The sequence below is a fragment of the Anguilla anguilla genome, chromosome 11 (genome assembly GCF_013347855.1).
Source record: "Anguilla anguilla isolate fAngAng1 chromosome 11, fAngAng1.pri, whole genome shotgun sequence".
NCBI classification, from domain to species: domain Eukaryota; kingdom Metazoa; phylum Chordata; class Actinopteri; order Anguilliformes; family Anguillidae; genus Anguilla; species Anguilla anguilla.
In genome coordinates this window covers 30,450,715-30,477,765 of record NC_049211.1, presented here as the reverse complement: position 1 = coordinate 30,477,765, position 27,051 = coordinate 30,450,715, and the positions used below count along the sequence as shown (strand labels likewise).

Below are 27,051 nucleotides of genomic sequence, written 5' to 3'. Positions count from 1 at the left end.
TAATCAAGGTGCTTAGCAAAGACTCTAGTGCTTGATTAGAAGAATCAGGTGTTACAACTTGGTTGACACCCACACTGGCCCTTGTGAGGAAGATCATTGTGTTCATCAAGATCAAGTGGTTAAATGGTTTCTATTTTTACCTTTTTTCAATAATGTGCCTACTATGCATTGCAAATGTTCCAAAACTGAATGTTTCATTGGTTTGTGTTGATTGTGAAAGTGCACATGTTCTTTTAGCTGGTGAGTTTATCCCTGTGTTAAGCTGTCTTTTTTGTGTTGCTCAGTTCAGGTGAAATATGAAACCAATGACTCATTTCATCTCAGTCCTTTTTTATTTAGCCCTTTTTAAAGATTTGCAGTACTATTACAAACTGTCAGACAGTGATGGTATTGCTGGGTCCATTATTTCAATTGTCAGGTTGAAAAACAAACAAACAAAAAAAAAGCTACTCATTCCATAACGCACATTAGGGGTGGCAATGCTGTTTTCCATGCCATCTTTGGAGTATTCACCCCTATAAGGCTAATGTCCAAGCTATGCTGTGGTGGTCAGTATACGCTCTCATTTAATGGTGTCTTTACATAAAGCACAACCAGCAGAAGTGGTTGTTCAGGTGTCATCCCTCTCCAAGCTAGCCAGTCTCACATGGATAAGCTGGGGCTCAGTTGGTGGCGATGATCCAGTTGATCCAGGGGGTGTAGTTCCTCACTTTTGTGTACACCCCAGGGTAGTAGGGGTTGGCACAGCTGATCCCCCAGGAGACTATGCCTTCAAAAAGGCCATTGCATACAAGGGGCCCACCTGAGTCTCCCTGCAGGGAGGCAGACAAAAAGAGAAAAGGGTACAAAGGGAGTGAATGGACAATGCAGGTCTCCTTTTGTCTGGTCTCCTGAATGGTGAGGCCAATGCTGATCTGTTCTGTGACACCCTTGCCGGAAGCTTGCTCCTGATTTTTGTCTTTGTCTCCACTGAATGAAACCTTTCTTTGCTAGTTCCTAACCTGTCTCTCTGCATATGTGTTTGTGTGTATGTGTGTGGGGGTGTGTTTAGTGGGGGGAGGGGGTGCTGGGAGGTGGGGGTTCTAAATTCCCAGAAATACTGTCCCCCACCCCCACCACCCATGGAAAGACCCCTGGGGATAAAGTAAGATGAGATGATGTGCAGCTAAAGGCACACTATGCAGGATTGTTTCCCTTGATTTTCTCCTGTGTTTACAATCAAACATGTCTCCTCCTCTCTTCTCAACCCCACCTACACCCCCAATGACAAAGCTCATGGACCAATAAACAACTCGATATTTTGCTCTGGCTAGCTATATCGCTAGCTTTATAGCATCATTTGCAGACTGTTGGATTCACGTCTCTTTCAAAAATACAGAAATAGCTGCATTCATACAGTTAGGCAGTCACAAGCAGCCATGCCAAAATTCTCAACATATCCAATGGCAAAAACTCCCACTTCACTGCCATATGCAGCAAGTTAACTGGGGTACCCAGCTTTAGCTAAGTAGTAATGAAACGAACCTACGCTAGCCACTACTAGCATAACACCAATGGCGTTTCAGTCTGCTCTAGCCTGTCTGTAAGCATGGCCGAATTCTGTAACATAAGCATGCATATTTACAAATACAATACAGGTTAGCAGAATTTTATAATAGGTGGACTCCCTATTAACCAGCTAACGATAGCTAGCTAGCCCATATGAGCTAAGAAGTGGATTGGAATCTTATTCAGCTTTTAGTTGTTACTTAAAACATCAGACCCATGGCAAATTTCTGGTCATCATGGCAGGTAATTTAACGTTGCCAAACATAACTGAATTTAGTTATAATAACGGCAGCTTCCTAACATTACCAAATTCTGGTCAGCCAATTGGTTAGCGTTAGGCTAGCTACCAGTGCGACCCTCTCTCCCGCACTAACCGAGCTGAAAACACACCACTGTAGGCAGATCCACATACCGCATACCCTAAAAGAGAGAGCTGTATCAATGGAGGGTCAAAAAGTTAGACGATCATTTGGCTCATGTACAATTTTGACAGTTCCAAACAGAGCCTAGCGGCCTCAGGGGACCAGGGATTGAATTTCTCAGTGAAGCTCGCAAGCTCCAGTGGTTACCAGAGGTATTGCAGCCTTTGGTGCCAAAAAGCAAATTTCCCCATTGAAGTCTATTCAAAACTACAAATTTATCCTGGCAAAATGATATTATTTTGGACAGTTCTTTTAAATTACATTTAAATTGTAAAATTTCTTCACGCCAAACTAATTACACTCCAGGGACCATTTTTTTTTCTTAAAAAAAGCCCCACAAAAGAAAATAAAAGATTTTTTTCTATTCCAATCTGGTCTGCATGTTTTTACATGACAGTGTTTATACATGCTTACATGGGTCACAGGGGGAGCACTAGCGTATGAACAAGCATGAGGCTGTGATGTTGACTGCGTGAAAGGGGGTTGACCCAAAAGAGTTTCTTGTACAGGACCGATGTCTCAGAATTAATTGTGATTTCCACCCTGGAGGACTGCACAAAACTGCCTTCACTGTCATTATAGTTTTAATTATATTGTTATTTTCATATAATTACTATTAATATTATTAATAATAATGTTATATACAAAACTGTTCTTGTTGTGTCCATTCTGATTGATGATGAATCACGACAAGAAAAAAAAAATTAACCAATATTGCATTTCAGTGATAAGCTTTTTTATTATTACACTTTGTTTGAATACATAACCTGCTATATAAAGCAGATTGTATGTTTTCATTTAAATAAAAAATAAAAGTTAATATTGATAGAATCTTTTGCTTTCTTTAATGCGCCACCTCAGGCCATGCTTTCAAGACAAAGAAAGTCGATAAATCCAAGCCTATATTAGCTGTTCCTGTCTGCAAACATATTGCTTTTCGAAAATGAAACTGATGCATTTTACTTGAAATGTTTTTGTTGAACGTTTTTGTTGAAATATCATGTATTTTTCTACTCTGTTTGTTATGAGAAACTGATAATAATGCATACAAATGTATGAGAAAGACATGCATACACATGCATACTGTCATGGTTCCATATTCCGTTTGCGACTCGGCTTTGTGGTTTGTGCTAATCGACGCCTTTTTGTGCTAATCGGCTACTCAGTTTCCCTGTTGAGGAAACGGTGCTTATTCAGGGAACTGAGTGTGGTAATCTCCAGAACCACCTGAGGGCGCTCCGAGATTCCCTGTGATTACTACTGATTGTTTGCACCTGATTGAGAGAGCTTATATACGCTCACGTGAGGTCTGTTCTTCGCTTTACTGTCTACTTACGTACTCGATAGCTGGTACAGAGAAAAGCTCTCTTAGAGAAAAGTGTGGTAAGGAAAAAGATTTAGGATTTTTGAATGTAGCTCTTTGTTTTGATTAGTAGTAAGACTTCGGTCCTACTAATCACTTAGCTGCATTCTTTATTTTACTTTTATTTGATAAAATCCTTCCTACATCACATTGTTATGAACTGTTCTGTTGCCGTTCCATTTTTAATTTATACCGCTAGTTCCGCGATAGTTCTGGTGAATAACGTAAATACGAAAATAACGTTATTTACCTTAGAAGATAAACATTGGATCGTGTGCCCCCCCCCCCCCCATTGTCTTGTGCCCCCCCCCTAGCGGTTGTGGCCCTAAACAGCCGCATAGAGCCTTTATGCAATGGGCCGGACCTGTAAGCACATCAAATAAGCTTAAGGCAAGAGGTTATTACTGTACCTGACAGGAGTCTTTTCCCCCGAATTGGGAGCCGGCGCACAGCATGTTGTTGTTGACCCTCCAGTAATAGTAGTACTGGCAATCAGGGATAATGTTGACGTCGACAGCACGCAGCACGGGGGAGAGGGTGTAGCTGTAGACGCGGGTCACCCCCCAGCCGCTCACGGTGCAGGTGACCCCTCCTTCGAGCGGCGGGGCATTCGGGTCAGCAATGGGGACAGGCTGGACGTTGGCATTGAGCTGGGCGGGCCTTTCCAGCTGGAACAGGCCAACCGGACAGGATCAGAATGTTCAGACACCAGTCAATCAGAACACAGAAAATACATTTGCCAGGTGGCAGCAGTTGAGTGGATTCGACATGACTGAATGACTTGCAATGTACAGATGTTAATACTACATATCTTTATCTCTCTGTTTTTGACATTGCTCTCTATTCTCACATGATATGGCACCTAATGGTGACTAGGGTCATGGGTTTTCAAACTGGGTACTGGGGAACTTCTGAATATGCTGTGGTTTCTTGGCACCAATCACTCCAACAATTAACACTGTTGAAAATGGGTTTGTATGTTCATGTTGTTAAAAAACTTTGACGTAACACAATATATGTTTGGCATACTGGTCTAACCCCTTCCCTTACAAAAAATACCACGTGTTCAGAAACCACACATGAACACCCCCAACATATGAAGAGTACACATGTGAGCTATAAAAATAATCCCACTCATGAGATGAGAGCGAATATTTAAATTCACATGTGAAAATGTTAAATTCCCATGTGAAACTGTAATTTTCACATGTGAAAATGAAAATTTCACGTGATTTTTTGTAAGGCTTTCTAAAGGACTCATTTGCCATATTGCACAGAAAATGAGAGCATCATATTTAGCTGATAAGCTAAAAACATAAAGTTCACCATTTAAAGATTCATACAGCCAAAGTCTATTGATTTTTAGATTAAAACAACTGTATTTGTAAGCCAATAAGCTTCAATTAGGCGCTGAAGCATTATAGCCAATTGCATGTGCCAATGCGAACATTAGTAAGAACCTTAGCCTGGAACTGATACAACTAGCTCAAGAGCTAAAGTTCCCTCCCTTTCTAATTGTACCCTAGTTTGTAGGTAAGTGATTTTCACCATTGTGTATGCCAGTTGATAGAACTGACTAGCTCTTCTATCCTTCAGTTTTGAAGACTCAGCTTGGCATCTTTTTCAGGTGTAAAACCTGAACATACAGACTATAGGCTATTAACCAACGAGTGAAGCACCTTGGACCTCATTTAATTTGTTAAATTTTAGCCTTTAATTTCTTCTCATCAAGGTATTCCATTCCCATAGCACTATTGACTAAAAATACATATTTTACCCATAATAAACAACAAGCCTCAGCATATTCTGCCTCCAGGCGGAAACATTACTAATGCAATGCCACCCTTGTTGCGAATGTGATGACAGAGTGGACGTGAAATTCATGCCTACCTGGAGCAACATGATGTCATTGTTGAACGTTCTATAGTTGTAGTTGTAATAAAAGATCCTGGATACGTTGATTTCTTGCTCGAATCCTTCCTGTTCTAGTAGATTGTGCTCACTCAAGACAACTTGGATCAGAGAAGGACTGTGAACCATAAATAGAATCTTGAGGTTTTAGTGTCTTCAGAATCAGATATCACAGAAATCTGTGTTGCCTCATTCCACACGGATTGACTCTGACATTAACAGATTGCTGAAACTTTCTTTCAAACTAGGAACTGACAACTAAAGTCACAAGTTATTCCACTGTGCATAATATAGATACATTTTGACTCAGGACGATTTTGGTTTGGTCTTAATTTATCTTGCTGCCATTGAAACCATTGTGTAGCCAACTAACTGTAGGAAAAAAGAAAAGAAAAAGGAAACCTGAATATCAATAGAATGTGGGCTAGCACCATTCAAAGACATTCATGACATGATAGCAATAATCATACTAGTATGATAGTATGAGTTTATTGCTCCTATGCTAAAATTGCTATAAACCTACATCAAAAAAGGAAATAAAAAAAGCTCAAAAAATATTTTTTAAATAGTAGAAAATGAAAAGAGTTTCTTCCAAAAAAAATTAAAAATTCCAAGGCACTCCATTGTAAGTAAATAAATGATGAAAATGAAAAATAATTAAAAGACTTTATTAATTGGCATGTCGAAAAGGACAGTAACAAAACACCAAAGTGTTTTGACCAGCAGGACTTCGCCAGAGCGTGTACAAGAAAAAGGAATAACTTACTGATGTACAAACAAACCAATCAGGAAAATGTGCAAGATATCATTGTTAGAAACCATGCAGTAGGTTACAATAAGTGTTAGTTGGTATCCGTAATCTTGAAAATGGGTAAATAGGACAACCAAATGTTTGGTGACTGACTTTAGCTAATGTTCGCCCTGTCGAACGTGCATCAGGTTTACTTGGATTAGCGCCCTACAGGTCGGGTACTTACGGTTTATAACAATGTGCAGCAGATACTACCCACTGGGGACGAATAAGCGTGGCCCCGCAGTAGTGCTGCTTATTGTACTGGATCGATGCCTGGTACTTAATGGAGTACGGGACGACTTCCTGGCCTCCGATAATTCTCTGCTCAAGCGTTCCTAAACAACAGGGAACAGTATTAAAGAAACCTCACACAGTGTGAGCAGGCATGTTTAATACAGTATTGTCTCATTGCCACTGGGTTGAGCGTTTGTTTAGCCTATCGCGTGGTATGCCATTTACGAGGTAGGCCTACACAAATTTAGATTTTACAGTTGTAGACTAGTTCTGGCCTGCCCATTGAGTTAAGAGTAATATACATTATGTCTGTATCGATTGTTTTAACCTCATGAAATGCAACGGATATAGGCCTAAGAGGAACATTTACAGTCAAGGGAAAGAATGTTAGCTGCTCAGTAAATGAGCACATAGCAGTTTCAAAATTCAAAAAGGTTTTATTTATTTATTTATTTATTTATTTATTTTTTGCAGAGAAAGAGTAAAATGTGTTTTGCACATCTAGTTGAGAGTCCAAAATGAAGCAAAGACATTCCTTCAAGAATCATAAGCAACGACAGCAAAGGATTAACAGCAATTTGTAATATTAACTGCTTTACATAGTTTCAGTGCACAATGTGGAGCTGCCATCTTCTAAATGTAAAAATATGATATTCTGTTTCTCAGAATTAGTATCAGGCTGCTACTGTATGCAAGACAGTACATTCCAGGGAAATCCAATATTTGGGCACATAAAATCTCAAGATTAATATAAGCTTGCAAAAAAATGATGAGAAGAGCAACCCTCTTCAGAGAACAGTATTAAGTGACTTTTATAGAGCATAGCTTCCATGTCAACCTTATAATTGTCCTTACACATTTATGTAAATTAAAAAAAGGTTTTTCAGTGTTTTTCCAGTATGTTTTATTCTCCCTGGAGGACATTTAAAGAGCTGAAAATGCCAGTTTTATGTTTTCATACCATAATTACTTTCAGTGTGCATTTGGAATAATGATTACACATTCACTGAGCGGAGAATCTTACCTCTGATTGTGGTAAGAGCAACTACAAGTAAAAACGTAGACTGGAGGATCTGACCCATCTTTCCTCCTATTAAACAACAAGAAACATTGCAGTTACATTCAGGCATTTCTGAGACTACATCTTAAATGATCATAAAGAGATTCAACCTCTTGATCATAGCAGCAGTTCCGAATTGAATCACTGGTCAGGTAATTTATCTTTGGTGTAATCTTTTGTTTCCTGACTAATTGTTTGCCGATGGCTAACTTTACTCCGATCTTTCTGTCATGTTCCATGCCAACTAGAAGTTAATACATCTAAGCTATGGATACTCATTGTATCACAACACTGCACTATCAAATATCTCAAGATCTCCCATCTCCTATAAATATCTCCTTCATGTATAATTTATTGAAGTCAACTCTTTCCAGGACATTGTTTCAAGAGCATATTCTGATGGATTTTTTCCTTCAGTTTGGCAACTGTGTTCTTAACCAAAATAGAAATATAATACACGATGATAGGAAGTTGTTTCAAATGTTTTGAATGCAATTCTACTTACCAAATACACCCGTCCTTTTAAATATGGAATCTGAAGGAATCTCCAACTGCTGGTTCTCAAACCTTCCATTGGTTTATATACTGCAACTCGATCTCTCCATTCGTCAATTTCAACTCTATTTCAGCTTTGTATGGTCCATAATGGCCTTTTAAAATATGGACTGAGGTGATCCCACAGAACAATGAAAGGGACTGACCTACAATTTGAGAAAGGAGAAGGTGTTCTCCAGTATTATTCTTGAACTACTAAGCCTCTTTGTTGACTGTAGGCGTAGAGAAGTGAAACACCTCCTATGTGTTGCTCCAAACACACAATAGCAGTTTTATTATATGTCAATCAACGGGGAAAGATTGCCATCAGTGTCAGCTGATGTTCCGTACGAAGAACTGGGTTCCTCGAAACGAAATTACAGTTGTATTGTAATAAAAATGGATTTGTGCGTGGTGCATTTTATAATCAATGAAGGAATTCTGTTTTATGTTATCATTAGTTATATGTTCTATCTCAGGTTTTCCTTTTCTGGTTGTCTTTCCTACATCTCCATATCTCCTGGGCTCTATGTCCAGTAATGGGCCCGGGGTGGCTTGTGTGGACTCCACTGGTTGAGATGGGGATTCAAGATTAACATGTTTTTTGAAATTGCTATGAAAGCAGCTATTGCAGATTGAAAATATGAAGAGAATGAAGTGTGGAATGTAGAATGAAGTAATTAAATGAGAAAGTTCAGTGAAGCTACATTGGCATACAGCTTGAACTAGGCAACAGCTTGAAATCCATAAACATCAAATCACTTAACTTGTTATTTGCCATATGCTGTTTTATCTAATTTCAGTGTACTTTAAATGTCACTGTTAAACATGGGGGGGGGGGTTGTTTTTGTAAAGTCAAATTATGTCCTGGAGAAATGTAAACCTTGCAAATATGGGATGGGGTGTCCCAGTTCTGTTCTCTAGCTCCACCTGCTGGCCACTATGAGCGGTTTAAAGCTGCTGTACTGGCCAAGAAATGCCGTGTTTGCGGATGAAGTACAAAGGAAATGTGCTGCTATAACAGGGTGCCAATTAAGCACAGCATCAATGCAACTTTGGACCTGGAATCTTTTGACTAGATTCAGTGGTGTGAAAAAGAAAGCACACCGTCTGAGTAAACCAATGGTTTCACATATTGAACCATAACTAACCCTCACTTAGTCCTCACCAAGGCCTAACAGTAGATAAATCTAAGCTCACGTGACAAGCTACAACCAGTTTTACTCCATTTTGCCATTATTTATTCAACCTAAAATAAGCCAATATGTAGAAGCCTTCTGTGAAAAATTAAAGAGCACCCCATGATGCAGTAGCTTGTAGAACCCCTTTTAGTAATGATTTTCTATATGAGTTTGCCAGTCTCTTACATTGCATTGGGGGAATTCTGCCCCAGTCCTGTATGGCTGCTGCACTGCATTTGACCATCAGCAACAGAATCAAAGACAGTATGAAGCAATCCAACAGAGCGCCAAATGTCACAGGAAGTCCTGACCACTTTGTCTCAGGAAGAGAGAGGTGTGTTTACAGGAATACTCAGGTTTGGATTCAATTAAAATTTAACAGCCATTCTTAATTCTGATTGGCAATTTAAAGCAATTTTTTTTTCTCTTTACAAAGTTCACAGTTTGACGAATTCTCCAATCATTAAAGCCAACTCACCAAACTGTAATGCTTGCATTCACTTTAAGTCAAAATGAAAGAGACTAAATACAGGCCTCAGTCATTCGATTATGGCTAATAATGACACTAAATGCATGGGATTTTGTATGTGCCATCTTTAATCAGGTGAAGCTAAAAGTCTGACAGGCTGTGACAAGAATCTGTGACAGGCATCATGAGATATAATAATAGGAAAGTCTTGGGTGTTGCAACGATGTGGCCTGACAGTGGCAGTAGATGCTTAGACTTGCACGCTTTTGTTCAATTTTTTACTCTTACGTAACCGTGACGACTACACTGGGGAATAAGCACTGTGCTGTGGGTCAAATTCGGGTTGAGCCTGCCTATCGATTTCATTGTTACCAGGAATGGCAAAAAAGACAGCATATCACATATTCAACCAACAGAATGAATTTAACTGTTTTCCACTATCAGACTCACTAAGTTAATATACACTAGAACGATCTCACCTTTGCGTACGCTTCCTGCAGCCCAAGTGATTAATTAGCCTATATGGATCTCTGCAAGCTGTGGGAGTGCTGAAAGACTTGACTGTCCTTTCGCAGATTCTTTTAGTCCCGACAGGTTAACACTGGCCTTGGCATCTGCACATTGTAATATTTACAACCTTAGCACCAGTTAACCTTTTCGAAAAGGTTGCTTGTTTCATCCGTCTCGAGGATAAATACCACAGCGCCGTGCCTTTCCGCCAGCTCCCTCACAGATATCATACATCCCAGCGGCTGGCCCCTCCGCTCAAGCTGGTAAATTACACAGCCCAGCCACAGCCCGGCCGTGTGCCTAGCTCACTGCAGCGGGGTGACATCGTCGCTCAGTTAGAGTTTCTCCACCGCAAATTAGCCACAATGCATTTATAATCTGATTTGGTGAATGTTTACCTTTTAATTTATAGTTAATGGACAAAAAGAGCTGTTTTTCCTACACAGTGAAATGTCCAGTGTTAATTTAACTCTTAACAGATAATATTTGGCCCCACTCTGGAAGGTGGGACCAAATGTTATCTGCTAAGAGTTGAATTAACACTGGACATTTTACTGTGTACACGGTTCACCTGATATGGATGCGAATAGCCTCAGTTTAGAGATGACAGTCTACAGTTTAACCTGATATTCCTTGTTCCATTTCAAATACAATGTGCTGAATTCCTCCAGAATTTCTGCTGTCCATGCATCACCAGGGGGCCAGAACAGACAGGGGACGTGACCAGAGAGTGCAGGGGGAAGGAGCCATCTGGCTGGTGTGTAGGGTCTGATGATCTTCTGAAGATATAATGAAGTTGTCCGTCTAACTGTCCGATAGGCTGGCACCAAGGTTTTGAATCTGATGTGAGCTGATATGGAGCCAGTGGAGGGATATAAGAAGGCGAGTGACACAGCTCAGCTTGCAGAAGAGATCAGGTGTTAGCTTGCAGAGTTTAACATAATACATGCACCTGAGATTGATATACCATTGATGCTGCAAATTAAATAAAAATGTCAGCCCAATCAAAGTAATCTGATTTAAATAAAATGGTTATATTTTTCTTGCATATGTTGACATGTGCTTATCTACCTCTATGAATGTAGAAACCTGGTTGCATTTTGCGTTTATGCTATAATGTAAAAGAGGGATGAATCAACATCAGGCATTTTCTGGTTAATAGCAACGCTATTGTTATTAGCAACCCTATTGACATTACAGGGCACTATAGCAAATACACAGATTTTCAAAGAGCATATCTTTGGCTATGGCTGATGGAAAATCTTATAACTGACATCAGTAGATCCTATTCCTTCAGATGAACAACTATGCCTCAAGACCCGACATTGGAAACCATTCAGATCTTCTGCCATTTTAAATTTTTAATGAAACCTACTTTCACTAACTAGTCCTAAGACGTTAAGCTGAGTGTCACCAAATTAGGCATGAAAGAATCTGTGGTGACTGCAATTGAATAATTGTCAAAAAAAAAAGTTATACCTTCAAAACAACATGGCAGCCATATGCAAATCAATTTTTGTGGGCATGGCCATTTTTACTAAAACAGCTGTATCTTGTGAATCCTTGGTCCACTTATCACAGAACTTGGCATACATATACAATGGTTACCTCTGAGGCGGTCAATTTTTGTGGCCTTTTACCAGTAGGTGGCATTGTAAAAATGCCTCTAACTCTTAAATTGCTTGACCAATCAAATTTAATCTTTGCAATGTTTTTGTGTCAGTCACCCATTGAATGTAGAATGATAAAGTCATATCTGAAAAAATATGGCCACCATCAGCCAGTCAGTTGTCAGTGGGAATTTGGCAGCCTCAGCAATGGCTGATCATCATGAAACTTCTATGTATACATTCTAAGCCAGGGAATACCATGTCAAGTTTTGGGACAGAGACTACACAGTTTTGTACCATTCATCTAACACGTGTCGTTGTGGTTTAAAAATTCATAATTGCTGCATGCTGCTTGGACCTTATTAATTACTGCTTGTGGGTATATTTTTCATTGTTTATTTGTTGAACACAGTAATCTTTTTTCTGTTATTGTTCAACAGGAGCGCAAGATATAGGATGGACTTGATAAAAATATATTCAACTGGCTGCAGATATGTGTGTATTATGGCAGACTGGGGACAAGCCGTGAGGTGGTATAGCAGCGGACAATGCTGGAATATATCAGGTGGAAAAAAGTCACTGTCAGCATTTACGGGATGTGAGGTCATTCGAGGAGGCAACAGAGAGGGTCATTCTTAGCTCTGTGTGTGTGTGTGTGTGTGTGTGTGTGTGTGTTCGGAGGGGGGTTGAAATGACACCATCAGATGGTCAATTTATTTTTAATGTTCCCTTGAAAGTCTGGGGCAAACCTGTGATGCCATCGCTAACAATTGTTAGAATTATTTATTAGATGGCTTTTGAGTTATTTTAGTACTCAGAACTCTAATGCAAAAGCTGTGTAAGTCTCTTTGTATAAGAGCATATGCTAACTATTATATTCATATATATATATATATATATATATATATATATATATATATATATACTCACCGGCCACTTCATTAGGTACACCTGTTCAACTGCAAACTGCACCTGTTAACGCAAATATCTAATCAGCCAATTATGTGGCAGCATCTCAATGCATTTAGGCATGTAGACATGGTCAAGACGATATGCTGAAGTTCAAACCAAGCATCAGAATGGGGAAGAAAGGTGATTTAAGTGACTTTGAACGTGGCATGGTTGCTGGTGCCAGACAGGCTGGTTTGAGTATTTCAGAAACAGCAGATCTACTGGAATTTTCACGCACAACCATCTCTAGGGTTTACAGAGAATTGTCCGAAAAAGAGAAAATATCCAGTGAGCGGCAGTTCTCTGGGTGAAAATGTCTTGTTGATGGCATAGGTCAGAGGAGAACGGCCAGACTGGTTCAAGCTGATAGAAAGGTAACAGTAACTCAAATAACCACTTGTTACAACCGAGGTATGCAGAATAGCATCTCTGAATGCAAACCACGTCAAACCCTGAAGCAGATGGGCTACAGCAGCAGAAGACCACACCGGGTGCCACTCCTGTCACCTAATGAAGTGGCCGGTGAGTATATATATATATATATATATATATATATATATATCCCTGGATAGGTAGGAGTAATACTGACTTTTTCTAAAAATAAACCACCACTCTTTCTGTTCCAGAGCTTGTTATTACTTATATTCAGTGAATTGGCAGTGTTTCTTTCAACTTTGAGTACAGACAACTTTGAGTGCAGACTAAAGGGAGCATTGTTAAGGACAGTATTATGAGATGAGAAAGGTCACATATCAGGTTAAGTCATAGGAAAGATTTTTTTGCTCCCCTTTTCACTTCCTCGAGTCATACTGTATTCTGTTGCAGGGCGGCAAGGTGGCCATGGAAACAGAAATTGGAACTAGTAGGAGAAACCTGAGCAGATGTGATCCTGTCACCTGAAGTGGCATCCAGGGAAGCAGTCGAGCTGTCCACTCCTGGTCTTCACTGCTCTCACTATGAAGCTTTTAGCCCTTTGGAAATGTGTGCTTATGAAGCTGATAGTGGTAAACTGTGAGTATGCTTCTGCTTTCTTTTGTTTACTCAGTGCACTATGCATGTTTGTATGAGATGTCGGGCAGAATTATGTTGCTTTGATTTGCGGTCAGTCGGGGGTTTTCTAGCCAGAAGAATAGACAGAATCTAAACGTTAAAAGTTTCAACATAATGTTCATGGGGTGTTTTTACAGAGATATGATTACTTGGCAATGAATATGGACTGTGTATCACTTTCTGGGAAAGTTTTTTTATTTCCACTTTTCAGTTCTTAGTTCCAAAAAAAGAGAAAATCTTCAACTGTATTGTTTCACAGTAATTGTTGAAATTGCTGTCTTGTCTTTGACTTTCACTGTGTTTTGTGCTCTGTGAACAAATTCAAATTAAAACTCAAAAATAAGAGTTTACAAAGTATCTGAATATAAAAAGTCAATGCATGACACATACAAAAGCTGTTGTCACCATTTTTGTTAAAGCTCATTGAAAGCAACATTATTACTTCAAGCCCAACGTGGTCTTTATTAACTGTCCCTAGGACAGTCAGACATTTAATTCTCTTCACGAAGTGTAAAAAAAAACACAGTGGTGTGGCTGCAGATTAAAAACAAGCTTCTTATCTTCTTGTAGTGCTTAAGATGGAATGTCATAAATAACTTTCTAATCGATTCAGTCACAGACTGCCATCAAATTGTTGAAGCTGATGAATTTGCAAAGGGCTTGTCTTATAGTTTACCATACCAGAATGAAACAGTAAGCCACCTGCAATTTTATAAATGGCATCCCAAACTTTCAAATGGTGTATCCTTTAAATCTAGTCTATATCGGACTAGTGAACAGAAAATAACACAAATTATATTCTGAGATTGAGTTTAGAGATGAGTCATGTTTTTGAATTAACTAATAAGTTTCTCTAAAAAATTTTTATTGAAAAATAAATTTTTATTGAATACTTTCTGTAAGACAGACATTTTAAAATTGTGGAAAGATGATACATTCAAAATGTGGTACACACACAACAGTTGAATTACTTTATATTAATATTATATGGATACTAATATAGAAAACAACTGCTGTGACGACTAGATTGCACTGCTACAACATTTGATCATAACACACTTTTAAAATATACAGTACATTAAAGTATTGACATCTCAAAGCAGTGATCTCAATCAATAGTTAATGGACATCCCCCTACAGGTGCTTCTTTGCGATTTAGTTCAAGGGGATCCAGTACTATGTCACATAATGCTGTCACAACCTTATATATTTCCCATACCTTAAGGCTTAAAGAGATGCTGTTAGTAGAAGATTACAGTGTATAGGGTCACCTTGACTGCCTCTGACAGACAGTGGGAGCAGCTAATTGTTATGTTGGTTCCCTCAAAAAGAATTAGCACATTGTTACTTTATTGTCATTGGCTGGAAAGTGGTAAGCCTCTCAAAGCCATTGTGGCAGTATGTATCTTGTATTGGATGTTTTGCTCACAAAATGGATGTCTCCCCAAAAAATGTCAGTCTAGTATACTGGGTAAAGAGCTGGTCTTGTATCCTAAAGCTCACAGGTTTGACACAGGACACTGGCATTGTACCCCTGAGGTACTTAACCTGCATTGCTTCAGTGTATATCCAGCTGTATAAATGGATGCAATGTAAATGCTATGTAGAATTTTGTATAAGTTGCTCTGGATAAGATGCTGGATACTGTAATGTAATGTAAAAAAGGTTAAATTTTGATTAAGAGAACTAGTTGTTTCACCATTTATAGGTTGATTATTTTATTTATTGATTTTATTTATCCTTTATTTTACCAGAAAAACCCCATTGAGATTGACATGTCTTCTTTAAAGGAGAGCTGACGTAGGCACATAGCAATACTGCCAATGTCACCATGACAAGGCTCATTAACAGGCAATGAGCCTAGTTACAGCAATATAGAATGTGTAAACAACAAAAAGCATGTGCACTCCTTAGTTATAGAATTAAGAATTAATCATTTAAAGTCAGAGTTTGGTACTAACATCAGAGTTTGGTACTAACATGGCTAGAGTTGATTCTGAAGATTACTTCCAGCCAAAGCCTATTCCCCTGTGCAAAAACAAAATGCTGAAACAAAGCTGACAAACCACTGAATAAGTCAACTGAATAGGCATGTGTGATTAATTGCAATGCACTATGACACACTGAAAAAAATGCTTCATTGGATAAACCTAAAATTGTTACACCTATATTTTTTAGATTTTCTCAATAGAAAACTTTTAGGTTTATCTACTGAAAAGTTTTCAGTCCACACCATGTGTCCTAGGCCTGTAAAGAAGTGGAATGAGCATCCATGTACTGTGTACATACTGTACAACATGCACAGTTTTCACCTGGTAACCTTTCACAGCACTATATTCAGACTACACTAAAGATATTGCACAGTAATAATTCATAAAAATCTAGCAGTAGCAGCAGTCTGTCCAATCCGTAAGGCATGATTGACACCCGGCCTAACTGTGTTTCTACGGGAACTGCGCTGCAAGGCGCTAATTTTTCACAATCGTGTGACTAAACCGCCACTGCGGGCAGGCGCCCTGCCACATCTCGCTGTCATTCTTACAACCGTTACTTGTGCTTGCCCGTCCTCTGGGGAGTAATGAATCGCTGTGCCGTTTCGTGTCACAGGCCAGGAAATGGAGGGACGGATTGTGGGAGGCTACACACCGGCGCCCCAGTCAATCAAGTACATCGTGTCAATACAGACCACCAAGAGCCAGCACTTCTGCGGGGGCACCCTCATAAACAAATACTGGGTTTTGTCAGCGGCGCACTGTAACATTGGGTAAGCTTTTTCCGTCTCCCTTCTATGACTGTTTTGTGCATGAATGTGGCATATAGGTGTTGTCTTTCAAGAGGTGATGTACAACACCATTAGGGGTAAGCCAGTCTTATTTAGGGATTGTTATCTGGTATTACTGATGAGGTGAGATGCTATATGGGGGGGCGGGGGGGGGGGGGGGGCAGTGATAGGGGCACTCAAAAAATTGTACTGTAATTGTGCAGCGATGGGGCGGCCTGGGGTGGTGGGGCCCAATGTATGATCTTTTCATGGGGCCCAAAATACCTGGCAGATTTGAATTACGTGAATGTGTACACAAAATGGCTGTCATGCGTATCCTGCGATCATTCAAGCGTTTTTTGTGCACATCCTCAAAAATTAACGCTACGCGTCTGCAAGGTGCAATACCAGCATAAACCGCGGGGGCAGTATGCATATTATGCCTAGTGAGGAGACTGACGCTAGGAAGCCAAGAAGGATAGCGGAATCATTTTAAGAGGAGCCCTGATCTGCCCCATAGTGTATATACCTTTTAAACCTCCAAGTAGACGAAAAGTAAGTGGACAAGTATGTTCATAATGTCGCCCGGGAGGCAACCAGTTCACATACACAAAGTCACAAAGTAAAATTCAAGTATATTTCCAGCTTCAAGTTTGTTTATGCTGAATTGTTACGGGCTGAAAGTTATTTGTTTTGAATTAATGGATTTGATTTTAATTAAATGTCGGAATTTAATTTATTTAAATGGGACTGACCCCCAGTCCTGGCATTTCAAGGGCAGTTCAACCAAAAATGAAATTAAGGTAAGTTTTCACTCACTCAGGGCACTATTGATCCATAAAAATCGTTTTGGCGAGATTTGACGGGTTTTCTATATATCCACTGCAGCTCAACCTAATACAACGGACCTCAACAGGCCCAGTTTTTTTCCCAAAAACTCAACAGCAATGTTGCTTTCCAAATATAATTCCACGGTTACTCGTGAACATCCACAGAGCTCAATTTGTGCACAGTTTCATCAAGTTACTATCGAAGTATGCCAACTAGGGCTGGGCAATATGGACAAAAACAAATATCACAATATTTTTGACCAAATACCTCGATATCGATATTGTGATGATATTGTGGGGATGACTATTACTTTCACAAAATTACACAATGAGATTTTTGATAAATAATCATCAGTAATGCCTATGTAATAACTAAGTGGGTAAAGGCAAATAATAGAAGAGCTAGAACAGTCAGGTAAGTTCAGAAAATTATATCACTTGACTGTAATGCTGCCTTTAAAACCAGGACAAGACAACACTTATGCCATATCACGATATTACAATATACAAAATCCCAGACGATATGTAGTCTCATATCACAATATCGATATAATATCGATATATTGCTCAGCCCTAACGCCAACTGTGTATATTGTTTTTTTAAGTATACTTAAAATGAGCCTATTTGCTACTTTTTTGTAAGGATTATTATGCATTTCAAACTCCAGTTGAAGTCATACTGTTAAACATACTGTACAAATTGTGTTTGGAGAAGCAAGTAACTAAAATTAATTTAGTCACATCCAGTCTCATCCAAAATAAATGACATATTTTCATTGAATCCAGGTCATTTTCTCTTAATGGAGAAGTTCCTTTTGAGATAAATGTAAGGTGAACAATGACATATTAGCAAAGCCACAGCATTTGGTAGTGCTGTACATAATCTCAGAAACACAATACATTCTCAGACACACCTCAGACACTCGTGCCCTGCTTTAAGACATAGGCAAATACCTTCAAGGTAGCGCAGACATGATTATGTGGTGAATGTCTTATATACGCATCTCCCGGATGAATGGTAGTCAGCTAGCTTCAGAGATGCTAGCATCACTTGTGGAAAGAGCCTGCAGTGATGTGTCAGCTCAGCTGGGTGAACTAGAGCAGGCCCAGTAGGGCATCCTCCCGCGCGTGCATGCATAGAAGATAGGCAGTCTGGATATCAGATGGTGTTGACCCGTAACTAATCAAACATGAGATCAAGTGAGCGAAAACGATATGGGCAAACTTCTCAAAATTTAACAATGGGGCACATTGTGCCCGCTCAGTCATGGTGGCGCAGACGGGCTCACGGACGACGACACACAGTCTGAGACTCAGGAGGAAGAGCTGACTTCAATCCTCCGCGCGGTCGCTCGATTGTTCGGAATGGGAGCTCTTTAAATGTCAACTCGCTGTGAGGACACAAGAGGGTGATTTTCATGCTAGAGGTCGTTTGGTCGTTTGGAAACAGAGTGTGGTTTCAATGACTGCAAGACCAGTGTAAAAGCAGACTAATGATATAAATCAGCTTTTGTTGCAATTTCGATAAGTTCAGAAAAGTCAAGAAATGCAAATAAGCCAAAAGTTAGACTCAAGCATAACTGACTTCCTCCATACGATTTGGAAAGATAGTAGAGATAAGTTACACCACCATCAGGATATATATAAATATACATGGCCAATCAATTTTACCACATCCTTAATGATAAATTACATTCTTTAGGCCATTTCTTGAGACACCCTCATTGCATTCTTTAAGCTTCACAGAGTCTTTGTAGAAAAGTGAATTCCAGTGAGGTGACTTCCTTGAATTTTCAATGATGATATCACACCTTGAACCAAGCATCACGTCCATCAGCTCACCCTCTCTGCTGTACATGCCCTCAGAGGTAACAGCTGTTTCATTGTGTTGCAGGGCAAGCAAGATGATGGTAGTTGCAGGAGACTACTCCCTCGGCAAGTACGAAGGAACCGAGCAGTTCATCATCCCACATCTCCTGATCCCCCACCCACAGTACAATGCATACACCAAAAATGCCGACATCATGCTCATAAAGGTGAGTCTATAACAGGACATGACACTGATTTTCAAAGGCATATAAAGGGATAGTTTACCAAAAAAACACAGGATATTGTATTTTTATACAAAGCATTTCTAACATTGAGAAATGTTTTTTTTTTTTTGACCCAACAATAACTCTTTGCAGAATATTTTTTCAGACGTGATTTGTCCATCCAAAAGATTTCACAATGCTTTGTTTCTAAAAGAAATGTAAATTAAATTTTACACCTCAAAATCTGATTTATATCTTTGAATCGCGATTGGCTTTGCATAACCCAAGAGATACCTGTATACAGGATGGATTCAGTCGGAGGGAATGGCAGTGTTCCTTGCTCGAACAACCCCTTTGGGCCGTCAAGGCGACCATGGCTTGCTCTCTATGCACGCATATGATTAGGTCTCCTCCGTCCCTGCTCTGCACATGTTGTTGCAGTATGAAAAGAAGCATCTGGCGGGCAATGTGTGTTTCCCTCTCTTGAGCTGGCAGCATGGTGTATATATGAGCATGCATGTATGTAGTTTGTGAATTGGACATTCCAAATTTGGGTGAGATTGGATGTGATAATTTTAAGAAATAAAAAAAAATTAAAAAAGATAAAGTGGCTCGCACATTAGATTGTTATTTAGGCAGGTGAGGAGGATTTGCCTATTGAGGATCTAAATCTATTGCTGCAACCTTCAACTACAAGCAATGTATAATGTTTGCTAGATAATCAGTCAGTGTACGCAGAGCCTTCCACCAGTAACTAATGTAGAAGAACGCAATCCAGTAGCTTCATACCCCGTACATGTTGAAAATCAAGCACTGTGAGTCCTTTTTGATTAAGTAATCAAGTCTGAATAAATATCCTGAATAAATGTTATTGTCAGGTCTTTCGATAGGTGGAAATAAAGGAATAACATTTGTTTTTAGGTGGAACCAAAGCTCATAGTACCTAAGCTGAGAACAATTGTCATGGATTTTATGGACAATTGGAGGCAGCTTTTATTAAAATTGCTTCTAAGAAAGAAGCCAAATATTCCCATCTGTTCTGCAGTTTTTTCATTGGACTGTGATTGAAAAGTGTTGTAAAGTTTGATGGCACTTCAAATATGAACTGTTTGGCGGAGTGAAGACGGCTCAAACATTTATATAGTACAATATTAAAATATCATAATGCTCTTTCTTACTATCACATTTCTACACTGTATTTATAGTATATTCTAAAAGTACTGATAAAGATGAGCAAAAAAACATATATTACTATAAACAACACAACAAGCTATAATGTCTGCTCAAAAAAAACCTTAAACAGCCTTTTCCCTCAAAAATATGGATGTCACTATGAAATTGACGAAACTTTTGGGGGCATCTTTGACCATTCCTCCATAGAACCATTCAAGATTTCTCAGATCCTTTGCCTTCGGACTGCCCTATTGTTGAAATCATGCATTTTTATTTATTCTGATCTGGAGACTGAGATCCTCAGTGCAAATCAGTAATAGGGTGGACAGTTACAGACATTTCTGACCTGATTCTCAGGTAAGCTTGGGATCATTGTCTTATTGTCTTGCAGCTATTTTTGCTTGCTTTTCAGTGTCGAAAGAAGGATGCCTATGTTAAAAATTACATTATTCCAACATTGAAATATGGAAGTGGATCTTTGATGTTGGGGGTGTAGCATGTATCTTGGGGCTCTTGGGAAGGTCAATGGAATCATGAACTCCAGCACGTACTAGCAAGTTAGCATGTTAGTCAGAACACCCAGTATCCCCCCAACAGGAAGCTCAAACTTGACCATAAACATACCAATCCACAACGCAATGCCCCAAGCATACCTCAGAATCCATCAAAATGGTTTACTGATCAAAAAATTACTATTTTGCGAGGGCCATCTGTAGATCTGAACACAACTTTAACCCACACATTTGCCAAAAATGTGTGCTTGAATTGGATGAGGTGAACCAAAGTGTTCTGAGGGATTTTGAAAGATTCTGTAAAAAGAAAAGGTCATAGATCTCCCCCAATGTGTTTATCAATCTCAAAATATATTATAGAATACCACTCAGTAGTGTTATCCTTGTGAACAGGCAGTGCAAAAAGTGTTGAAATCCGAAGTGTCAATAATTTTGACATCTTATTGGAAAATACATTTTTGTTAGAAAAATCATTGTCTGAACAATTGTATTAGAATGAAAGAATGTAATTTTCACATTTGAGCATGGACTAGAGTTCAGTTTATCTGCTATTTATTTTGTTTTGACTTTTTTCTCATCTTTATCAAAAGTGCCAGTAATATTGAAGGGCACTGTGCCTAGCCAAATGACAGTATATATAGAGATGAGCTTTTGGCCTTGAAATAAGAAAAGTGCATGCATTAATAATGGGACTGCATACTATCTAAAAATATATGTTGTGAAAAAAAAAAAACATTTAAAAAAGAGGAAACACCAGGAAGTAACCCTTGAGAACACAACATGCAGCTGGCTGCTGTTAAAGGAACGTTTTAACTCGAACATTGGACTGCTGAATAGAAAATACTATCAGTGAACTGCAATGAACACAAGGAACCATATGCCTAAGTCACGATGCTTTTACACTTGCTTACCAACAATTTAACAATGAGATACACTATGTGCAGGGATTCACTCAAGGTTTGCAACAAAAAGAAGCTAGCTGACTTTCATATCAACTTAAAAACATGGGCCTTTTTCTGTGCAGCAGGACACATTCTAAATTGAAACTACTTCAGCTATGGCACACAGTGAGATTGCTACATGTTATTATTTATATTACTGTAACAGAAGTTGTAAACTGTTTACGAGAGAAGGTAATGTGGTATAATTACCCAAGATGCCTGCTGACATATGCTTAATCCTCTCTCCTCCTTTCTCCTGGCTCCCCTCCCTGCCTTAGCTGAAGGCCCCGGTGTACCTCAACAGCTTCGTGAGCATCGCCCCCCTGCCGCGCCAGGACGCCCTGATAGCAGAGGGGAAGCTGTGCCAGGTGTCGGGCTGGGGCTTCACCAGCTCCAGCGGGGGTCAGATCCCGTCCACGCTGCAAACGGTCAAGCTCCCCATCATTTCCAGGGAGCGCTGCAACGGCAGCCAGTCGTTCGACGGAAACATCACCAGCAACATGATCTGCGCTGGCTTCAGCGCTGGAGGCAAGGACGCCTGCGAGGTGAGGATAAACCCCAGCTTTATGCTCACGTGAACACGGCTTATGTTACGCTCTTATAAACATAGTTTATATTACGCTCATATAAACATGGTTGATATTGCTCTCTTATAAACATGGTTTATATTACACTCATATAAACATGGTTGATATTACTCTCTTATAAACATGGTTTATATTACACTCATATAAACATGGTTGATATTACTCTCTTATAAACATGGTTTATATTACACTCATATAAACATGGTTGATATTACTCTCTTATAAACATGGTTTATATTACACTCATATAAACATGGTTGATATTACTCTCTTATAAACATGGTTTATATTACGCTCTTATGAACATGGTTGATAGTACTCTCTTATAAACCTGGTTTATACTAGACTCATATGAACATAGTTTATATTACAGTCTTATAAACATGGTTTATATTAGGCTCATATGAACATGGTTTATACTACACTCATATAAACATAGTTTATATTACACTAATATCAACATGGTCTATATTAAGCTCACATGAACATGGTTAATATTATGCTCACATGAACATGGTTTATATTATGCTCATATAAACATGGCTATTCACTTTGTGAAGTATTGTGTGATGATTGGCAGTGTAGTATAGTGGTTATAAAAGTAGTTGGTCTTTTAACAAACAGATTGATGGTTCAAATCCGAAGTCGGGCAGCCTTGAGTAAATGACTTAACCTGAATTGCTTCCAGTTTTATAAGTGGATAGTGTGCAAAAAGGAGAGCTGTTTGTCCTTCTGAATTATGATGAGATGCATTGTGAAATAATGTAGAGTGAACTTTGGGATTACTTGCAAATTGATTTTTCATATAACTGAAATACTTAATTAAGCAAAACAAATGCAAACCGTTGCTGTTATTAATACACGCTCCTCATGGATTGTCTCATAGTCTCCTAAATATGAAGGAAGTTTCTGATGGAAGCTTCAAAGTTTATATTCAAAGTCAACATTAATCCTGCAATATAAAAGTATAAAAAGGTTTCACTGTTGTTCTCCAGTTTCTCTCATTGTATACACCTTATCAGCACTATCATAAATGCTTCTCATCTAAAAATTGCCCTTGTGTAGCCTAACAGTGTGTAACCTGGCCCTCCTCAGTCAACAATAGGTTTCACCTCACCTGGCAGAGAACTAAAAACTCCTTGTGCTATAGACGACAGGACGATAAATCTGCCATTTACCGCACGTAGCACGAATACATGTCCGTGCCAAGAAATACATAATGGCTCAACATGATTCAATGCTAATGAAAAGCACGTGAAGCTAGGTGAAGCACCTTCCCAAGAGAGAGGAGATCGAGATCAAAGCTTGAGATCTGAAAAGCTTGATGTCATGGCGTGCAGATCTCTTTTAGGGAGAAGCAGGGACAACATATCCCTGAATTGCAGGATGCGCCAAAAAGCTTGTTGAACCGAAAACCTGCTCTGGTGCATGTTGCAGACACACATGGTTTTACTGACGAGTAATGGCCTGGAACCACCAGCACGAGTGGTTCATGTTGTAATCTCACATCATTGGTGTTATTCTACCACCAGATGGGAGTGAGTCTTAATCTCAAGTAATACACAGACGGTAGCAGGTGCAGTGGTTTGTTGTATGCAATTTATTTAAGTAGTATTAATATATTAATTATTATAAATATAATATATTAAGCATTATAGAGTATTATAAATTGACTTACTATTCTTTGCAGTAGCACCATAAAGCTATCACTTGGACTTGTACTGTATCTTTCTATGTTCGGCCAATACCAGAAGTCAACATGCAATTTCGGGATTTCTTGATTTTCCTCATGCCTGGCAGTGGCTGCCATAGGGCCACTGTAAGTATGGTTATAGTTAACTACAGGACTAGCATACTATAATCATTATCTTGTTCACACAGGAAAAACACCTTTTGTCTTCACACTAACACCAAACAGAGTGGCAGTTTGATTGTCTGACTGAAAACAGACACTGTGGGTAATGCATACAATATACAGTCAATAGAGCTGACATTGGCATTGAGCCAAGAGAGACAAAGGATACGGGCACACCCTAAACATCTCACTTGTAATGGTGGATGGACGAACTAGTGAAAACTGAGAAGACAGAGATACTGTAAGTAAATGGACAAGAAGGAGAAATCAAAATTTTGGGGTGTGATTTACAGGAAAAAGGTATTGTCATATCAAACTTGAGGAAGAGGAAATTTTCCATTAGGAAAGTTTGCTCATTTTCAGCCCATTTAACCTTTGCATGGCTGAGACAGTATACCCATCATAGTCACTAGGAACATAGAAATGGCCACTAGTCGTGAGACTGTGTTCCTCTTTGTTCCTTCTGTGGGTCTTATGTGTTAGGTTTGAATAACGAGACAGAACATTGGTTGCAGGCTACTCAGTGTTTACTAGTATTTTCTGCCATAAAATCCCAACTCCAATGCCTGTACAGCAGATGCTGGGTGGTTAGGACATTCAGCAGTCACGCTACCAGACATTATGGGTAATGCTTAGTGCATTAGATTATTTAATACTGAATAATGGAATTGTATAACTGACCAAATACCTTGCAAACTGATACAAGATTATACTGTTAATCGCTGTTGGTTTGTGGCTTTCATCCAAAAGCAACTGTGTGATGTCAACTGCATCATCGTCCCCCTTTCTCTGAGTGGGTCAGTTAAGGATGTGAACTGCAAGGTGGAGAAAGAGACTTCAATTTTTGCTTTGGGACACGTCTACTCATTCAATTTAGTTTGGAGTCGTTCCTCTTTGAGATGATGAGTTGGCTTGGAGAAGGTTAATCATTTCCATGCAGGGTCAATGTATTTTAAATTAATTCTGTAGTTGAGCTAACTGTAAATGAAACCATAAGAAGCAGGATAGTGAATTCAATGCAGTTTGTGTACAGTGTCCATCTTTTTCTGGGTTGGGCTTCACTGGATCTTTGACAGTTCTCTGTCTATAATGCCGATAAGAGTCATGGGTAAGAAACTGATGTCCCTCATTGTTGAATCCAACATGTTTTTCAACTCATTAAAGGGGGCCTCAAGCCAAGCCCCTCCTCCAAAATTTGCATAAATTACTAGAGACTCAATGTGGCAGGTGGAGGAGGGGGGTTGCCATGGCAAAGTAGGGTGTAGTGTCCAGATTGGGATTCAGCTGTAATCTGTACAAACCTACTCTGTTAAATTGGCTCAAATTAAATTTCTTCCTGGCACCAGATTGGTGGATATGCTGGTGCCTGGAGCTGAGATGTGGATATTGCTTGCAATGCACAGGGGTGGCAGTAGGCATCCCGGTGCCATGCCCCTCCTGAGTGCCTGTGTGTCTTTGTTTCATTCAGGGGGATTCTGGAGGGCCACTGGTCTGTGAGGGGCGTGTCTATGGCGTGGTCTCCTGGGGCAACGGTTGCGCGGATGCCAGGTATCCCGGAGTCTACACCGCCGTGGCCAAGTTTCGCAAGTGGGTGGACCGGACCATCTTCAGCTTCTACAGCAGGTGTGACTAGTATTAGACCGCAGTGTTACTCTCTGTGATGTGCATCTGCGAGCTGGAAGCTCGGAAACCTACCGTGGAACTTAACACACGTTAGCTCACTGTAATAAAGCTTTCCGTCCTACTATTGTGTTTGGCCTTTGAATTGACGTGTGTTAGGTTACATGCTTGAATATTTAAAATGTTCAATGGGTAATATGTCCAAGGTATAGGTTTATTTAATTTTTTTTTGTTCCCATTCTCATGTTCCCAATTGTCGTTGTTTTTATTCAATATGTTGACATCTTTATTGTAAAGGTTCCTATAAGACTGAACAGAGTTGCCATATACTAGCAGGAAACAGAAAGGACTGTAATTGCCACAGCAGATGCCAAGCAATCATGTAAAACATGGTTTCTGGAAGGAGGAGACTGGTCGACAGACCACTTTGTAGCAAAAAAATGTAAATGGGAAAGATAACCAGGTGCACCTTTTTAAGCTTGCAAATTGAGTGAATGCATTCAAATACTGTTAGATACTGTTGTAACATGATTAAACAGACAATGTGTATGTGTTGTTTCAGCTCATTTTTAATGTAATAAAGAATCCCATATTCCAAATATGGGTCAATTCTTCATTTTTAGCTTTTTTGAATAACACATTTTCAGGAGGAACACAGTATACAGTTGCATTGTATTAGCTATCTTCCCCAAGATTTCTCGTTTCGGTTTCCAGGAATGCCCCAATTTTCTTCCTCTTTTGTCTTAGGTTTCGGTAAACGGTATCCTCCGACAGAAGGATTCCCAATGACCGTTTTCGTTGGCAATATTCCGTCACTGGAAAAAGAGGAAAATCACGACGTGCCTAGATTGTCGCCCGGGTCTCGGTTTCAGGAAGCCCTTTCCCGCTCGCCGTGATTCCGATAAAGAGTAGCTTAATGCACAGGCACTGGCATCGAAGACACCCGATCGCCCCTGAGAAATCTCCACAGAATAGTGCAAGGCGATAGGGCGAGGCGGTATCACGGTGCTATGAATAGTTTATGGCCTACTTTAGCAGGCTTCAGAGGCCTCTCTGATTTCACATCACCGCCACCTCCGTGTCATGGGTGTGTCCAGTGTTGC

At 39.5% G+C, this 27,051-nt stretch overlaps 2 protein-coding genes across 3 annotated transcripts; one reads left to right on the top strand and one right to left on the bottom strand.

The window, feature by feature from the left end:
* Window positions 1-313: 313 nt before the first annotated feature.
* On the bottom strand, window positions 314-10,279 carry LOC118207530 (trypsin-like). 2 transcript variants are annotated; one of them, XM_035381200.1, is made up of 6 exons: window positions 9,995-10,279; window positions 7,296-7,361; window positions 6,222-6,372; window positions 5,224-5,362; window positions 3,744-4,001; window positions 314-812 (listed from the first exon to the last, which is right to left on the bottom strand). In XM_035381200.1, exons 2-6 carry the CDS (start codon window positions 7,351-7,353, stop codon window positions 663-665), a joined length of 756 nt encoding a protein of 251 aa, XP_035237091.1. In that variant the 5' UTR covers window positions 7,354-7,361; window positions 9,995-10,279; the 3' UTR covers window positions 314-662. The 2 variants fall into 2 exon arrangements, with proteins under 2 accessions (XP_035237091.1, XP_035237090.1); XM_035381199.1 differs by lacking the exon at window positions 9,995-10,279 and adding an exon at window positions 7,837-8,118.
* Window positions 10,280-13,458: 3,179 nt separating this feature from the next.
* LOC118208335 (trypsin-like) lies at window positions 13,459-26,510 on the top strand. The gene is made up of 5 exons (XM_035382913.1): window positions 13,459-13,597; window positions 16,244-16,400; window positions 19,122-19,263; window positions 22,165-22,431; window positions 25,797-26,510. Exons 1-5 carry the CDS (start codon window positions 13,543-13,545, stop codon window positions 25,959-25,961), a joined length of 786 nt encoding a protein of 261 aa, XP_035238804.1. The 5' UTR covers window positions 13,459-13,542; the 3' UTR covers window positions 25,962-26,510.
* The last annotated feature ends 541 nt before the right edge of the window (window positions 26,511-27,051 follow it).